General features: G+C 39.4%; 1 protein-coding gene across 1 annotated transcript in view; it reads left to right on the top strand.

Annotated features, from left to right (window-relative positions):
• Window positions 1–18,671, top strand: part of PARD3B (par-3 family cell polarity regulator beta) — a 391,688-nt gene that overhangs the window by 249,975 nt on the left and 123,042 nt on the right. Inside the window, exons 17-18 of the mRNA XM_066322656.1 lie at window positions 4,795–5,001; window positions 5,979–6,207. Of these exons, the coding sequence (XP_066178753.1) occupies window positions 4,795–5,001; window positions 5,979–6,207 (436 nt within the window). The remainder of the gene's footprint in view (window positions 1–4,794; window positions 5,002–5,978; window positions 6,208–18,671) is intronic.

The following is an 18,671-nucleotide window of genomic DNA, read 5'->3' as shown; positions in this document are numbered from 1 at the left end:
GGGAAACCTGCTGGCATTTTTGAGATGTTAAATGCTATACATATTCTTTTTGAAATAGTAGCACGCTTCATTGCAGCGTTGTTGTTTGTTAGTGATAAGACTGTAGAAAACAGCGACACCAGTGTATGTTTCTAGGATGACAAAAGTGCTTTTTCACTTTTTGCCTAATGGCTACCTTACTCCAAGCATTTCCTTTTCAGCTGGCTAAGGTTCAGTGTACCTTCTGGGCCCCAAATTATGATCTGTCATTATTCATAGCTGAAATTGCAGTTTGTGCAAATGCAGGCTGAATTGCAATCATTATACATAGTAAAATAGATTGAAATATCTGTAAATCTGAAGATGTAGCTGTCTCTTACAATCAGAGAATATGTTAAATTCTCCTGTGCTTTGATTCCTCTTTATTCAATTTTATTTTTTCTGTCAGTTGCGAGGTTGTTCTGTGCTCAGTATTTCTGCTTTTTATTTGGAATGCTTAGATTGATGTATTAAATGAGCAAAACTATATATCTTGTCTTTAATATGTGAGTGCAAGATAGTGATTCTTCTCTTGGTTTTCATCGAGCCCTTAATCTTTTCTATGTCACCTGTATAAATTAGTGTTGAAGAAAAACCTACTGTGTGATCTAAGACTTTTCTAAAGAAATGTTATATTAAAGCTCTTCATTTGAAAATCACAAGCTAAAAGATGTAATGACTTTCAGATTCCTCCTTCCTAAATCATTCTCTGTATTGAATTGGTGGATGATTGAAGGAGTATCTGAATATAAAAATATAAGTGAGAGGAAAAAATCCTTTGTAGTTGTGCATATTGTGAATCCTAGCAGAAATAAATGAAACTACATTAAACAAATGGTTAAGAAAGAATGGAACATGAAGTAATTTAAGTGACCATATGATGTTGCAGTCTTGTAGTGTGAGGAGTTGGGCTGTTAGTTTGGGGTAGGCCTGAGTTCAGTGAGCCCAAGCTGAACATCACGAATGTCACTCGAGGTGTGTGACAAAGCAGAGCAAGCACTGAGCTGTACCTGCTTCCTTCGAAGCTGTTGGCATCTCTCACTCTGAGTCCTGCCACTAAAGAAGCCACCATGGGTGCTTTGTGCTCAAACAGTTGTTTTCCTGCTGAAAGTAGTCCCATGTTCTCTCCAGCATTCTGGTGTCCACAGGGTAGAGCACTCATTGTTTTCAGAACTGTTTTCCCTGGTACCACATGAACCTTCACTGTGTGTAATGCAGTAGGAACCAGGACTCTGTGTGTTTAGGGCACTGGTAAAAACAGAATCAAATTATTTGTCATTTTTTACAACTTGGTGTTTATTCTGTTTTCTCAGTCTCAGTGATGCTTTCCCTTCTTTTTCCTTTACAGCTTTTTTTTTTGCCACACTATGTCTTTCAAAATGTAAATAGTAAGTTAGTCTAGCTCACATAAATACGTTCCTCTAAATATTCTCCTTTAGGCATATTCCTGTGGTTTGGGTTTTCAAGAAGAAACATTATCTAGAAAATAAAGTTAATGATAAATATATAAAATGTTTACTCTTTAGGGTGTCTTGGGAGTTGTATTTCATACAGAGTGACAGTGATTCATGGCTTCTCTTCATTTTGATTCCCTCTGTACGTGCCTTTGGGGTGGCTTGCATTGCCCACAATGCTGTCTCATTTGTTTCCCTTTGATTTTCATGACCGACATCTTGCTTTTGGCATGTTTCCTTCAGCTGGGCTGTAAAAAAAAAAAGAAAGGAATGTGCAGATGCGGGAAAAGTATAATCTTGGAAAGACCTGACTAATAATAATAGTAATAAAAGAACAGAAAGCAAGTTTACTTTTACTGGTACATTAAGAATTAAAAAAATCTGTGTTAGCCATGTTGGCATTGAGCAGAAAATTAAAGTATGTGTAACACCATCTTTCAGTTAGAGGATGATCAATTAGAGATAACATCTAAGAACCAGCGATTTGATTTCAGCCAGTCTAGGCAGGTAGTGATGTCAGCTGTTGTTTTCTCTTATAAATTCAGGAGAGATGTGTAAAGTAATTCACCATTTATAAAAACAATAAAGTGGATGCTTCAGTTGGCTTTTTATCATTGTACTACAAGAAGCAGTAAAAAGAGAGCTCAAGAATTTAAAATCCATAAAAAGAAACACTTTAACACGGTGAGCAATTGAATTTCTTATTGCCAAACTATGTTTTTGTATTAGAAATCCAGGTAAGGCAAGATATAAACACATACCATGTACCCCCAGAAATGCTTGTTAATAACTTGTAAAATGTAAGAGAGGGGGTTTGTTGTTTATTTGTTGGTTTGGGTGTTTTTTTTTACCTGTGAGATAAATAATCACGTTTTCAGGCTTACAGCAATTCTAAAGGTCTGCAGAAATAAAAAAAGATACTGGCATGGGCAGGGGAAGGAAATTTCCCAATTTATGATGCAGTCCCATTATGGAGTCTTGTGCTTTTTTTCTGGAAAGCATCCAGTAATAGATGCTGGCTCAGAAAGCAAGGGGACAGGTCTCCCTGCTTAGGGAAGCTTTTTGGCTCTTGTATCTTTAGCTGGGCTCTAATATGTGATTACTGCAGCTCTATAATGGAAGGGCGGGGGAAAAAGAATAAAAGCTGAATTGTAAAAAAAAAAAATTGCGAAGTTTATACTGGTGTACGCGAAATTTCATACAAAATTATTACAGTCTTAGAATGGGTCAGCTGAATGCTCGATAGCGGTGTGTGGTCAGAGTTGTCAGTCTGGGAGTGAAGGAGGACAGCTCGGTGTGCTCGGTGTGTGGGAGGCTGAGCGCAGTTACCGTGTTACATGAGGAGTGTCAGAGCCTCACTCCAAACTTCAGTGTTGGCTGGGTTTTCCTGGGAGCGGCCTTCGTGCGCTGCAGGCTGAGGAATGGCTCAGCTTTAGATAAACCAGGCTGTAACCAGCATTTAACTCGAGACCTTTTTTCCCAGGTCGCGGAGCTTAGGGCAGTAGCCGAGTGCAGTACAGCTGGCAGTGGGAGGTGTGTGCGGACTTTTGGGGTAGCAGCAGTCTGGAGCCGGCCCTGGCTGCTGGACCCCCCGAAAAGCGCCCTCGGGGCCCCGCCGGAGGCAGGGACGGGCCGGCCCTTCCCTGGGGAGTCTGCAGTCACCTCGGAGCCGTGCCCGGGGGATGCAGCCCGGGCTGTGGCCGTGTGCCGGGCTGCTGCCCGTGGGCTGCCGTGTCCTGAGTCTGCCACACAGCCCACCAAGGCTGGCTGTGGCTGAACCCCGAGAGAGCTCCTCTCTGCTGTCAGTGCCTCTCATCTGGCCTTTTTTCACACCGCTACTTTTCCCTTGGTTTTTCTGCCTCTCAGCCTGTGGTAGGCACCACAGTGCCTCCTACTGATGCACAAGTTTTTAGTGATTTTTAGCACCTTTATGTTCTGTGTAGGTCATTCCTCTAACTCTGCTTTAGCACTTGTTAATTTGTCAATAATGGTAGTCTCCAGAATGGCAATTAGTGAACAGAAGAAGGTTGCACTGTGTGATGAGGCAGCCAGGCTTCCCTTAAATCCCCAATCTCCCACTTGTTTTCAGCTACATATCAGTCTGCAGGTAAAGGAAGTGTAAATTGCTTTATGTAGGCACTACTGACAAGTCTCTATTTGGTGCCAATTCTCAGCTTTTTTGCTTTTAAGAATTCACTGAACATGCTGTTCAGAATTACTTGCACTCTAGGATTGCTAAAATCACAGCAGATCATACTAACATATCTGTCTTTTCTGTGACCCTTGAATCCCTTCAGGCATCACAGTATGGACATGTAGGTGAAGGGCTTCTGTTATGTTCTCCTGTTCCTTTTGTTAGTACTACTTAAAAGTTGAAACCAAAAGCCCTTGAGTTCTCAAAAACAGAAGGCATCAGCAAGGCAAAGTCTCTTACTCAGTGTTTCTATGACACATTTACTGTTCTGCCATATAAAAACTAAGTAGATGCTACAAAGGCTTTTAAATTAAGCTGTGAATTTCTTCATTGATTGGAGTGCATCTATTCACTGAATTTTGTTCTTTACCTATTCCACTATCATTTTATTAATACTGATTAACACAAATGCTGCCACGAAATAAAGGCTTTCTAAGGTCATATAGTCAAACATTTAAAGAGAGAGAAGGTTTGGGACACTCAGTATTTGCTCCATTTTTCTGTCAAGTGTTTTCTTAAGCCTGTAAGCAGGGAAGGAAGCAGCAGCAACCTCATTTGTTATGTTTACATTCATCTGAGCTTTGCTTGTTTCTTGAAAAAGCTGCTGTGCATGTTGGTATCATAGCACCAGCTTCAGCTTGGAGAAAAAGGTTGGGTAAAATTTAGAACTAATTTGTTCTCTCAGGAGAAATGTGTTTGAAAGTATTAGCCATTCATACAACTTATTTCCTTCAGAAAGCAAAACACTTCTTGTGTAGCAGTGTGGTTTTTGTGAGTCTAAAGATAATGCTCTCCTTGAGACTGTTTGCAGTGTCCAGTTGGACACGGCTGGCAAAGGTGGAGGAAACAGCCCCGTTCTCATCACTGGTGTGGGCTTCACAGTGGCACAGAGCGAGCCAGCTATCGCCCATCACTTTGTCAGGCCTGTAAATTATGTGCCATTCCCTCCAAGTCTGAATGGGACTATCTGCTGAACTAGGTTTAACTTGATGCTATTTTTAGAACAAATTACATTGATTGCATACTATTTCAAAGGCCCCAAGTAATAAAGCACACAATCAAATGTATCTGACTAGTTTAATTCTCTGTGTAGTTTTTGGTATAAAAACTTATCCATTTGTTTTCCAGACTCTTCTGGCAAAGATTTTGGTCCTACTCTGGGATTAAAGAAGTCCAGTTCTCTTGAGAGTCTTCAAACTGCTGTGGCTGAAGTAAGGAAAAATGAACTCCCTTTCCACAGACCCAGACCTCACGTGGTGCGGGGTCGGGGATGCAATGAGAGCTTCCGAGCTGCCATTGACAAGTCTTACGATGGACCTGAGGATGGAGAAGAGGGTATGTTGCTGATGGCACTGACTGAGGGAGCCACCTTCATTTAGCACTGCTGAGGGCCAGCTCGATAGAGCACCATGAGCAAGTGATTTAATCCAATTGAAGCTGATCACATTTTAAAAGCTGTTCACATCTCCCACTAAATAGAGCTGTCTTTGCAGTACCCCATCCAACCTTGACTGGGTTTAGTGTAAAGTCTTTCACTGATCTCCTTTGGGGCAGGGGTGGGTTGGAGGATTTAGAACTCAATCCTTAAATAATTATGTTTTTCAACTTCAAGAAGCAGCTGCTTTCTTCAGATTACATTAAAAATTATCTCTCTTGTTTTACAATTCCCCCTTTTCCAGCCAGGAAATTTGTTTCATGTTGTAGATAAGGCAGAGTGTATTGATAGCACCCTGCTGCTCATCCTGTCACTGTGGGGTTTATAGACCCCAGTCTAGAAATACATCTCCTTTAGCAGGGAGCGTAAAACTGTGCTTGGATCCTGAGCCCCCCAGCAGAAAGAACGTGGCTCTTTTCCAGCCACACAGAACATTTTATCCATTTCTTGTTCAGCCACTAAAATAGAAAGATTCCAGAGAGTGAATGAAGTAATTTTGTTACAGAGCTTGGTTATGCCAGTCACCAGAATCTTTTGTTGAAGTAAGCTCTCTGTTTGAAAGCCAACTCATGGTTTTTTTGAGCTGATGGAGGTTAACAAGCTAGATTTCAAATCGTACAGTACTTTAATGTATCAGGATTTTTATATCAGGAACAATAACTAGAAAACAATTCATTAAAATAATTCTGTGTTTAATTTACAATACAAATCTGTTTGAATCCACTAGATCTGTTTAGTCTGCTTTTTAAATTATTCAATTAAATGAGTAAGTGTTGTGAGTCATTTGAGCTCTTTGAAGACACTCTTGCTGTATTTCACATGTTTGCATTTCAGTGGCCCGTAGCCATCCTCACTGCTTCTTTTTCATTCTGTGCAGATGGTGGCTCGGATAAGAGCTCTCACTGTGGTCAAGAAGCTCAAAATGTGGAATCTGCCCCTCCAGGGAACCCTGAAATAGAAGATGCAGAAATCAAAGCAAAAAAAGACAAAAAAAGTAGGGAGAAAGAGAAGAAAAAGGGCAAATCTAAAATCAAAGAGAAGAAAAAGAAGGAAGAAAATGAAGATCCAGAAAAGAAAAAGAAGAAAGGCTTTGGTGTCATGTTGAGGTATGACATTTTACAATGCAAAACAGCCACCCATTCTCATTATAAGATGGGAAACAGCCGATGCTCTCATAAAGTAGTGGGAAAATTATTTCACTTGGACTCAAATAATGTTTATGTTATTGAAAAAGAAAGCAGTTTATACTTTTACACCAAACTTGTAACTGCGGCAGAAGACATTTGGCAGACAAAATGTCTTTTTGTGCCTTTGAAATGCATTCCCATATGTCATAAAAGATTCAAGGTTTTAGGCTTAAAGCAAGCACGTATCAGTGGGGAAGGATTTGTGGGGAGTATTTCTGAGTAATACAAATCCTGCTCCCACAGTCAGACCTTCGCTGTCTCTCCCCTTGCGTATCTGCTTCCTTCAAAAGCTGCAGGGAGAGCAGAATTCCTTGTGTTACTGCAAAAGGTCTACTTACGTTTGCAGTTGCTGAAAGCCACTACCTGTGATAAAATCTTTGCCTCATGGGCTCAGCCATTGCCTGCAGTGAACAAAAGTTCAGTGTCCCCCCTGCGCAGCATGTAAGTCTTTGGATTTCTGCTGTGGCTATTTGTTCTCTGGCTCTGTATACTCTGGAGTCATCAGGGTTCTTCAGGCTGTTTCCTTGCTCTTATTGGAAATTTGGTGCTGTAGGCACTGGTTGCTAACACCCTTCCCTCTGGTACCTGTTGACTCTGTGGAGGATTTAAGTGTTTCAGTTTAAGTAGCTCTTTGCATTCAATACAGGATATGTGGTGAAATTTTTTGGTCATGTAGAGGAGATTAAACTGAAGGACCATGTGGTTACCTATGGCACTGAGCACTTAACTTTGGCTTTGGGAGGCTACTGGTGTTTCTTGTCGTGCTGTATTGTAGACAGGACACATATATACTCAAACCACAGTCATTGCTTAGGAAAGGATACAGTTAAGTAGTAATCTAAGAAATTGAGCTGCAAGATCATTCACTGATCATGGTCTTCATTAGAACATATAATGTATGAACCTGCCATACAACTTTCTGTCACTGTGTTCTCTAGAGTAAAATTACTGGTGGTACAATAACATGGAAGGTTTTTGACTTTCTCCCATGTATCAGCAATTGCCCTGTCAGCTTTTGAACACTGTGGAGACACTGTCAAAGATATACAGGCATGCCTGTGTGTCAGATTTGCATGATTTCAACAGTTGTTAGTGTTCATAAGATGTACCTGGCTATACCAGTCTGCTCTCCAGTGAGCTCTTCAGGAACAGAGGAGGCATGTACACACACCCATGCATTGTGAATGCATGCATGTTTAAAGAAATAGGACTTAATATGGAGGGGTAGTCAAAACCTGAAAAATTAGGAGAGTGACTTCAAAAACTCTCTTGTGTATCTTTAGCTTTATATGTCTTTTCATTTTTTTTAGCTCTTTGGCATGAGTAGGAAAGAGGAGAGGAGTGTCACAGAGGTCTGACAAAAGGAAAAGTACTGCTTTGTGTATCAAAGATGCATAGCAGATTCAGAGTTTGAATTGTAAAGTCTTACAGAGTATTATATCTGAGCCAGAAAGAACATGGGATGACATCAGAGTCCAAAACAAGCTATCGTAGTTGACAGAAACTCTCATAATGGTCAATATGCAAAACTGGGAATAATAGGTTACCAATTGTAGCAATTCCTTCTTTCAGAATACATTCCCTGTTTTGGTAATACACAGGGTTTATGCATCTGCTCTTTCCATAAGCTTGTCTTTGGTTTAGATTGATAATCTTCCCAGTTGACAATGTTAATAATATTTATCTGTGTGGCAGCACAGAATGCAAATTTCTATCTCACACCACTGAAAATCTCTACAAAACAACAGAGATGGAGCCAACACGTTTTAATAAATAGAGAAGTAGGTAAGAACTAACAGTTCAGCTGGGAGGTTTTTAGAGGTTCTGTATCCTTGTTGGTATTTCTCTTCAGAATTCATAAAACTTGAGAAGAAATTCCTTCCTGAAAAGATGAGAGTGTAAGGAAATCCTAGCTATGATAAGAAGGGAAAGAAGGGAGCAGACCTGTAAAGCAGAGCTTTAACAAGAGCAGCCAGTGTAAGTTTACAAAAGAATTGGGACTGTATGTCCTGGGCAAGATGAGCAAATCCAGCCTGATATTTTTTTCAGACAGAAACTGGCACATATGACATGAAAAACAAAACAAATTGATCTGAATTTAAAAAAAAAAAAAAAGGGAACTAATAGTGGAATTTAGGGCAGATCAAATACCAACTAAATATTAGATTCAAGAGGAATTTTTTCAATCTGGCGTCTTGTACTGATGTGAAGGGTGAGGAGTGTCAGGGGGGATGGGGAGGACATTTGAATGATAAGTATTTTAGCAACATGGCTGGAAAGAAACATCCAGATTTTTTTATGACGTTGTGGGAATGAAACTGGCATGTTTTATTGGTAGAACATCTGTGGAAGGAGAGAGAGAAGTTTAAGATGACTAAAGTTGTGAGCTTCTGCAGCAGGCAAGGTGGCTACTAATTCTTGGTATCTTAAGAGAAAGAAGTGGAAAGAAGTATTTAGAAACTGAGATGAGTCCAGCTTTTTACATGATGAATTTAAATCAGAAAGGGAACCTGCCACATAGGGGGCATTGGAAATGCAGACACTCTAGTGGAGCAGAAGGCTTGGTGGAGAAAGAACTCTGTAGTGTGTGTTTTGTAGGTACGGTGGTGTTTGTGCTGTAATCCCCTATGTGTGAGACCACCGAAAGGAGAAACAGAGCCCATGTTAAACTGACAGGAGACATAAAGCCAAGGGAAGAAAGTTATGAAAGCAAGTGGCAGGGGTGAGAAGTGGAAATATATACCTGGGACCCGGCCATGTCATGGATTTTTTCACCTAGTCTGGTGACTGTATCCATGTGACAAATCCTACCGGGAGCTGGAAGCCCCACTCTGGTGTGTCCATACTTTTTGTAGTTCATGGGCAGCTTTGTTCAGAGCTATTTCAGCTGTGCCTGCGTGGTTCTGCTGTGCTGTGGGATGCATCCAAACAGAAAAACAGACTTGCTGAACCCATGTCAAAATTGGCTTGAGATAAGTAGGAATTGAGCATCTGTGGGGAAAGCTCCAGGACCAGAAGGACAATGAAAAAGAGAGATCTTGCCAGAAAGCTCAGTGCTAATTAAGACACATGCATTTTCTGGTGAATGACATGGGGTCAGGTGTAAAGGACAAAAAAAAGTAGAATTTGAGGTTAAAACAGCTGCTAGAAATATCCTACTTGTTTATGGTGGGATTTTTGTGCTGTGTTTGCTGGGTCACACACACAGCTCTAAGTTTTACATTGATAGTGGCCATGTGAATTGGCTGGCTTCTGCTTTATAATCAATAACAAAGCATTTCAAGATATTAAAACCAAATCCAAGTATTCAGCTCTAGTTCAAGAATTGTTGAGCTTTAGTCTTTCGCATCTGAGATTTTTTAACATATTGGAATTGCTACTGCATTGGTTTTTTGCCTTTTTTTTTTTAATTTAACAACAGAAAATAGCAAAGCTGTTAGCAGTTGCTAACAGATTTCACTTAGTGCCTCATCTGTTGCTCAGCTGCTATTTACTTGTAGTTCCTGGTCTTTTTTTACACATACAAAAAGAAGAATGATTGCTTTCCTGCTAAGCTTTTCCTTGATTGAAGCTTTATTTAGGTGACTGTGATTCAGAGAGACCATCAAGAAATCATGCTTTTATTTTTGTAATCATTGTTTTTTTAAAAGACCTGTTTTTTCACTCAGTATTAACTGAAACTCTTGGCTGCAGCGTATTAATGGCTGTGGCATTTGGACAAAGTAGGTTAATGTACTGGAGGTTTGAAATGCTGATGACACTGGTTAATGTCTCTGTAATCCAAAGTAGTATTTCACTGTGGGGCTGAAGTGCAGAGTTTTGTTTCCTTGGTTGGTTCTGATGCATATATTGCCTGCCTTAGTTCTGAAGGTGTGTATGTGCTGTCCAAAGAACAGCAGAAGTTGAGTCTTGACTGGTTTTGTGTAACATTGGCCAAAGAGCATTATATTTTACTTTTTGATGTTTTCTGGCACATCATGTTGTCATTGTTCACTAATAACCCACCACAAGACAACAGACAGAAGAGTAAATTGATACTGTGCATCAAGAAAACAAGTACGTTAAATGCTTTCATTACTGGAGCTGTGACTAAATGTATACTTCAGTCTCAGGGAAAGGCTAGTGTCCAGCATCTACACTGAAACTTTTCCAGAACAGAAATAATACTGAGTTCTGTGCAGATACATCAGTGCAGCAAGATTGCACAATGCCACGTTTGATTCTTGGCTCATCCCTTTTCTCATAGTGAGCTGACTGATTCTTTCCAGGCACCGTGAGTCTTAGAAGACTGCTGGACAATGAGCAGATGAGCTTCCCAGTGCTTCTTTTTGAAGGTGTTCAGTATTTGCAGGAGAAACACTGTAGTGAAACAGCATGTTTGTGCCTTTGAAAAAAGGTAGTGTGTAGTGTCATTGTTTAGAACTGGCAACAGCTTTGTGAGGGCTCTGTAGGCTGTTTGGAAGGGGTAATTACCCATTGGTGCAGGGTGTTAGAAATCCCAGGTGCTGAACATTAATGTAAAATGTATTGTCACTTAGGACCAAGGGTGCAAAGCTGATCTAACCGAGAGGTTAATAAAATAAATTAAAAAATTATTTCTCCATTTGCTAGATGATGAACTCCAGATTTTAAATTTGTGGTCTGCAGTTATTGAATTGCCATGCTTTGAAAAAGTATCAAAATATTCTCTTCTAATAAAGGTTGACTTTGTGTTTCTAAATCAAGTTGGCAGAAGACTGAACCTTTAAATCATCAGGGAAATGTGACCTCTGCCATGCAGTGCAGTTCTGTGTCCTAATCCCATAGCAGTTGTTACGGTGCTGGAGCATAATAAACCTAAGTCTATGGCTCTCTCTGCCTTTTCCAAATTGTGATTATAGAAATTCTGGGCAGTCCTTTCAGTTTTATGGATATGAAGGTAAGATAGCTAATGGACTGCAGCCACACCAATGGCATTTTAATAGGTAGCTCCCCCAGGCAGAGACCAGGAGGCTGAAGTCATTATTTTTTTGTGTGGCATAAAAATCTAAGAGCAAGTATGTAATTGGTGACTCAGGGTAAAGAGTTGTGCTGAACTGGAGGGCTGTGGGAGAGCACTCTCTCATTTAGGCTGGACTCTGGAAGAAAATACAACCAACCTTCTTGATATAAAGCAGTGCGTGTCAACTTGACTGTTTCACTAGAAAATATTTTAAAAATTAGTATAGGCAAGAAAATGTCTATCCCCCAGCAGTATTGTACTTCAACCATGACTTGCACATTTGTGCACATATACATATAACTGCAAGCCCAGGAAGTGAGAATATATATGTGTGTATTAGTTAGATTTGCTTTTTGCTCTTCAGAAAGAGTGCAATTTCCCACATAATAGTTCATCTTAAATTATTTACCTTCCATTTCACAATATGAGCCATGAATATTTTATTTTTTGTCCCTTTAATTTGCCAATTTTCCTTTGAGCTAAGTGCCTTAGTGATTTTAATTTTTCATTCTAGTTGGAAGACAGAAATGACCCTTTTTTCATTACTACTATTACAGGCCTTGTGCTCAGAATGATACTTTTTACAACCAGCACTGTTGAGCCTGTAATGGTATTGCAGAGTAGATAGCATAATATACAGATATTGACTTCCATTAAGTATGGCACTATGGTAACTTATGGAGAGAGGTTTTTTTCTACTCTGTTGCCCTCAGAATTTGAGTGTTGTAGAAGAAAAGGTAGCTGTATATGAAGAAAGAGCAAATAATAAAGATGTGACTTGTTGGGGAGAGGTGGTGTATATAACTTTTGAATGTATTTATCTGTGTATGATGCTGGAAATAAATATTTACATGGACATATAAAAAAATCTCCACAACGGGATTAAATTATGTTTTAATTAGGCCAAAGTTATTTTAGATTTTTTTTATCCTCAATTGCAAAATTATCTGAGATGGATCATGTGTATTTGAAAGACAGTATCAGTTAATGAGGCAGATGAGTTATTAGAGGCCTTGATTTCCTTTTGCATAATAAAATTCCCACTTTTCATTTAGTTAAATTGGTAAATAAAACTCCACTTTCCTTTTAAGAGCACAAGAACATGAGAGAGAGGATATATCTAGTCAATTTAATCTATCTCAAAATTGTCAAGTATTTTAAACTCAAAAAACCAAACATTACATTTTACATGTGTGACTTTTTTCTTTTCCTCCACCATATTAATTCTTCCTTGGCTGCATTCATAGTCAGAATAAAGCAGAGAAAATAAGGGGGTTTTGTACTAAAAATGATCATGCAGACTGCCTACTAAAGGCTGATTTGTTTAATTAAGCATCTGTTCTCCCCTTAATATGCATGCATAAATCTCATTAACGTTAGATGTATGCAAGTGCAGTGAAGAATAGACCCCTCACTCTCATTACTGAACTTGGATAACAAGATTTATATTTACTTAACAGATCAGAGCAGAAAGTTCCCTCTGACTATTTAAAAGGACTCGAAATTGCAAACTGTTTGCAAAGAGCATGCTTTTTGTGAAAAACTTGCATGTTCACTTCAAGTTGAAATATCATTATTCAAGTCATTACTAAGCAAAAAAAAAAAAAAAGGCAGCATGCTTTGTCTGTGAGGATTAACTTTAAATTCTACTTTAATGGATACTCTGTGACCTCTGTGCATGCCACAACTCCTAAAATAAACTCCAGGTATTTTCTGAAGGTAGCATATTTCTTCTAAGTGTCTGTCTCTAATCTCCCAAGAAATGTGTTCTGCAAGAAGAGTCCTAGAAAGCAAAGTGTGTTCTTGGGGAATACTGAACACTGCTGCACTCTGTTCATCCATCATTCACTAGAGCTGGCTGTTACTTGCTCTAAAATCCTCCTAAAATCTAGCTGAGCATAAAGCTTGAATTCCGTGTTTTCTATAGAAACTGTGGTACATTGGGTATTTCTATAGGTAGTACAGATGCATTATGGTTAAAGGTCCTAGAGGGTTTAAAGACATGCCCACAAAAATTTGAATTAAGGCTTCCTGTGCTGCCTTTTAACCAATAAATGTGACGTTTTGCTCAGCCTTGATAACAAAAGAAACAACAGTTTTTTGCTGATTTTCTGAATCAGTTCTTGTGACATGACCATGGTAAATGAAGGGGTTTGGAGGAGAGACAACAATTTAACAGAGAAATGATACTGAAGGGGATTCCTGACAGATTCCTTAGCTGCAGAGTGCTGCTGGGTGCTGGTTTAATAGGTATTGCCGTTAGCAGCCATCTGCAGGGAAAATTAAATATACTCATCTCACTGAATTATGATTTATGCCACACAATGTGGTCAAACCAAAGTAATATTTATATTATAGTGCAGAGTCATTGATTAAATGCACATGGCATCTCAAATCCAGTTGACATTTTAAGTCGAAATGATTGCAGACATGTGGTCATTTATTTAACTATTACTTTAAAAAATGTGTCTCTACTTGTTATTAATAGAAGAAAGTCAGACCTGACCAATATTTCAATAGGCTGACCTTTTGTTTTGCTGACATATAAAAGAAAGCTCCTTTTGGAGTAGTCACAATTTCAGAGCATATGAAGTATGCTAGCTTCAGAAAAAACCTGACCCCTTGAACTACTCTGTCTCTTTCTTCCCTTTTTTTTTTTTTTTCCACATGGGATTTTTGAAGGAAAATGAAGAAGAGACGGTGTAGGAGATAGGAAAAGTTTTAGGTTTGGGGTTAGATAGGAAAAGGTTAAGGAGATACTGTGAGAGAGGCTTTGTTTCGAATGCCTGCTCTGCTACTGATTTCTTGGGAATCACTGGTTAACTCCACTGCTCTCAGCCCTGGCTTTTACACAGAAATTATCCTCTGTTCATGTAAAAAATAAAAATAACAACGTTTCCTTGCTTTATATTATCATTATTCAGCTAAACCTGTTAAAAATTAAATGCATTTAAAAACCAGTCTGGTTACTCCTGTAACAGTGTAGCAAGCAAATAGTTTTATTCTTAAGAAAATGAAAAAGTAGTAAGCTTTCCTATGACTCTCAAACAAATTTTCCTTTTCATGCCCATTCTTGCTGCTGCTACTGCATGTGGTGACGAGCTGGAGTTTCTTTCCCTCTGTACTACCTCCTAGCTACAGATGCCCTCACCTTCAGAAATGCTTTTTGGAATATAATGCCTCAGAATTAAGGCTGGCTTTCTATCTTTTACCCTGTATTTATGTTGTCTTGCTAAAAAAAAAAAAAGTAATTTCAAATCTACCGTGGGCAAACTATTTTTTTCCTCTGCAGATTAGTCCTCTTGTTGGCCTTACTCCATCATCATGAAGACTGGCAGCATCTTCCCCCTTTAACAAAAACCCTATATGGGATGTAATCTTTTCATGAGCCTTAAATCCACTCAGTGGGGCAGTGTTTAAAATTTGCTGACTTGCTACACAACACACTGAAGACCTGACCACACAGAAATTTCTTTTCTTTCTGCTTGGTCTCATGTTGCTTCCAGATTATGTAAGTCTCTTGTGGCTCACGCTGCTGAGTGCTGGTTGTGAGTGCTCCCACCTACATGTGCCAGCTCCAGCTCTGTTCCCTTCCCACTCCAGTCTGTGTTACCTGGCCAGTTGTGGTCACCTGCTGTGAGCAGCCAGGAGCACTCACAGCCAGCCTGTCTCAGCTTTCGACTTCCCTGAGATTTGCCTCTGCTGCAAACCATCCACCATGTACACGAGCACTGGCACGGCTAAATGAAAGACGAAGAAAGGCTTTATATTCTTTTTACCCCAGCTCCTGCTTTCCATCTCTGTCCAACAGCAGTGAGAAAAGCTCTTTACAGCCTCCTGCTCTGCCCCACATTTGGCTGTGTCCCATTCACCTCCAGCTCTCCTCGTTCGTCTGGATGCGAATCAAAGGTGCAGGATTGATCCTTACCCAGCAGTTCCAGCTCATTCAGCTGTTACCTTAGCAGGTAACTGGTGTTTCTATCAGCTCCAACCCTTCATCCTGGACAATGCTTGTTGTCCTCCTCTCTTTACCCTGTTCTGCAGCCTGGGATCTCTCTTGTCCTAGTTCTCACCCAGTTTATGCAGAGCCTTGAGCCGTAAGCCCAGTGGAGTTCCCTAGTTTGGGCTCTGCCCTCGGTGTGAGTTGCTTACGCTCTGCACCTTGTCATGAGCAGCAGCTGCTCTGATTTCTCAGTGGTGACAATGCTGTTTGGCATTTACCATACTAGTCAATTATGCTAGCAAGTGCTCACCTCACAAAAATATTTACATTCAAAGAATCTTCCCCTGCTTGCTTCTTTTATCCAGTGAAAATGACATTTCCAGGATCTTGGCTTGGCCCTGGTGCATGTGAGAGAATTTGATCTTGCTCTTTAAGAGGTCTTGGAATAAATCTTAGGAGTGAAAATGAAGAGGTCTTCTCCTTTTCCCCTTTCTGTTCTTGCAACTTCCCACTTTTGCTCAATTTTGTTGTTGTTGTGGAGAAGAAACAGTAAAGAATGAATAAAAGTAACCAGGGTAAATATAAAATGTTGGCCAAATGCTGACATGAAAAACCTCGTCCCCCTCTGTGTGTTAAAAATTCTGCCTGTGTGTATATTTAGTACAAGATACATGAGCCACTAGGTATCAGCTCTTTACCATTTAACTCCAATATTGGGTTTGAAGTAATGAGCTGTGTGTATGCCTGTGCCATTCATTGTCCCTTATTTGAAAGCAGTGAATACCTGGCCCCACACTAACCCCAGATTATCATCAGGTTGGTTGGTAGTAATGTGTAAATAGAATTGTAAAGCTATCTCCTGGTGACAGAAGGCCACTATTGTTGTTTGCTGTTTTCCTTCTAGCCAAAGAAACCTAGTGAGTAATGAGTCAGGCACTGTTCATTCTACCTCAGTCATCTTTGTGTTTAGCTTTTTTATTCTCTAATGTGGAAGTCTCTATTACAGTAGCACAGTAAAACAGACATCCTAATGGTCTGGTTTTAATTAAAATTAGATTGAGGAAATAAACAATTCAAAGAAGTTAGCTTTCCTTTTTATGTCCACCCCCACCCTATGTAAATACACTTTCCATATCCTCTTCTGTGTTTGGAAGTGTTTGTTTTCACTTACATGTTCTTGGATTGCTCAGCCTCCTGAACAGACACCTTCCCTAATAGACAGCAAGGAAGGACACTCAAGGAAGTTCACTTTTAGTCATTTAGTCTTCTTAGCAGTAGGTTTTTTAATTACTGATTTTTTTGTCTGTTTGGTTTGATACAGGCTGCAATGTAAAATACAAGTTTTGAAATAAATCTTAGTCAAAATGAAGACTTCACAAAACCAAAATGCATTGCTTCTGATAAAAAAATGTCCACAATACAGCTGCAGATTATTTTTAGTGACTATATGTGTGTATAGATACACCAGAGAGTTAGTTACTCTAAAAGAAATTAACAAATATTTCTTTCCTTTAAAACAGCAGATTATCATCATTGTAAGTGCTGCAATAGGTTAATGTACCTCTTCATCTCTGAACACCTCTGCCTCATCTCTTTTATAATTAATTCCTATTCAGGCTATTTTAGCTTGGTTGTCATTTGTTGCTTCTCAAACCATCAGTCATCTGCAGCAGTGGAGGGTGCTGTAGGCAGGACCAGGCAGAGCTCCAGGAGCTCTGGGCTGAAATGGCTTGGGAAGATAGGAAGAGAAATTTCTAGGTATAGACTTGCTTTGTATCCTCTCTGCCTATAGCAGAGGTGTCAGCTGCTCTCTCCCTGCATGTCACGTGTTTGCTAATTTCGGTAACAGCACAGTGCAAGTTGTATTTACATATGTGTGGTGTGAATGTGACACTGCTCTGTAAGGCCACTGTGAGAACCTCTAAATCCTGTGGTGCTGCTCCTCCAAACTGCACAGTTTGTTGACTTGCCTGTGAAGTCTGGTGCACCCAGTGTGCAGGGAAAACTGATTTGGCAATCAAGCTTGCTAATTCTGAGTGGATAACTGGCTTTAGTCTCCAGTGCTGCGATGAAGTCAGTTTTGGGTTGTTGCATCTCCTGCATGGAAAATACTATTACAAATCTGTGTCTTAGAGATACTTGAGTATTTTACAAAGACTTACATGATTCTGGCATGCTTGGAGGGGAGGAAGGAAGGCACACTCATACAATATATACGTTCTAGTCTAATTGGAAACATACCCAATTTTAGACAGTCTAAAATATGCTAACAAACTTGTTCCAATAACAGTATATTTATTTAGTTCATCCTTAACATTTATTCTGGTTTAAATACCAGTTTCTTCGGTCTTGTGGGGATATTCAGATTGGAGAGAATGAGTTTAATCTTTTAATCTTTTTTTGTTTTAGGCTAGAGTTTAAAGAAATTGAAAGATGATTTTACTGTCATGGTGGGAAGAAGAATCACTGCTCGCCCTAGGTCTCCTGTGGAAAACTTACATTATATCATAAACTGCTCTCCATCCACTTGTATGGAATTGAAAGTGGAGCACAGACAAAATGATCTTTCACTAGAGAAGATTAAAAAAAAAAAAGTAACCAATTCCTCTAGAGTAGGGGGCCGGGGGAAAGTGAGGATTCAGGTTCAGAATAAGTGAGTAGTTAAGATTTACCTGAGTGTTAAAGCCTCAATCCAGCAGAATAAAGCAATAGATTACAGGTGTATTATATGTGCTTCCACTTCTTTTTTCTAGATCTTTATAAAAACAATATGTTCACACTGTAGTAAAAGGCTACAGTGGAGAGCTAAAGTTAAAATACATAAGTAACTCTTTTGGGAAGTGTGTTTGTTATCTGTAAAGATTGTGTGTGTGAGTATAATTCACTCATCACATGCAAAAACTCAAAATTTTCTACTTTTGCTATTTAAATCTGTTAGCTTATTCTTTTATTTTTATGGAACTCATGTGTTAGCACGTAAATCTTTGAAACTATTGTATATTAGTTTCCAGAATATCAAGTAAAAGGCTGTGTCTCTTTTTTGACAGACTAACTATTTCTGCCTCTATTATAGAGAACAACAAAGGATTAGGAGAGGAGGTGATGGATTTACATGCCTGCATACTATAAATCCTCCAGGGGAGGGGAGCAAGGAGATCCTTAGGGACTACATAGGCATGAAGGAGCTTCTTTCCAGTAGAATATTCTTGTCACATCACTACATCTGCCTCATCTTCTCAAGGTCACATAGGCACTCAAAGATGTTGAACCAGCCCATGCCTGGAGAAAAGCATGTTTGACAGAGTATTGTTATTAATGGCTTCATGGGACACCAAGACCATTTGTTGATCTTGGCTGTCAGTTTATTGTCTTTCTCAGTCTTTGTTTATTTTGTGTATGTCAGCCATTCACTGTGTACCTTGGGACACAAATTGCCTATAACAGATCAAATTTGCTGGT

Source organism: Sylvia atricapilla, chromosome 7, assembly GCF_009819655.1.
Source record: "Sylvia atricapilla isolate bSylAtr1 chromosome 7, bSylAtr1.pri, whole genome shotgun sequence".
NCBI classification, from domain to species: Eukaryota; Metazoa; Chordata; class Aves; order Passeriformes; family Sylviidae; genus Sylvia; species Sylvia atricapilla.
Note: the sequence above shows the minus strand (reverse complement) of the source record. Positions and strands in the feature narration are given on the sequence as shown.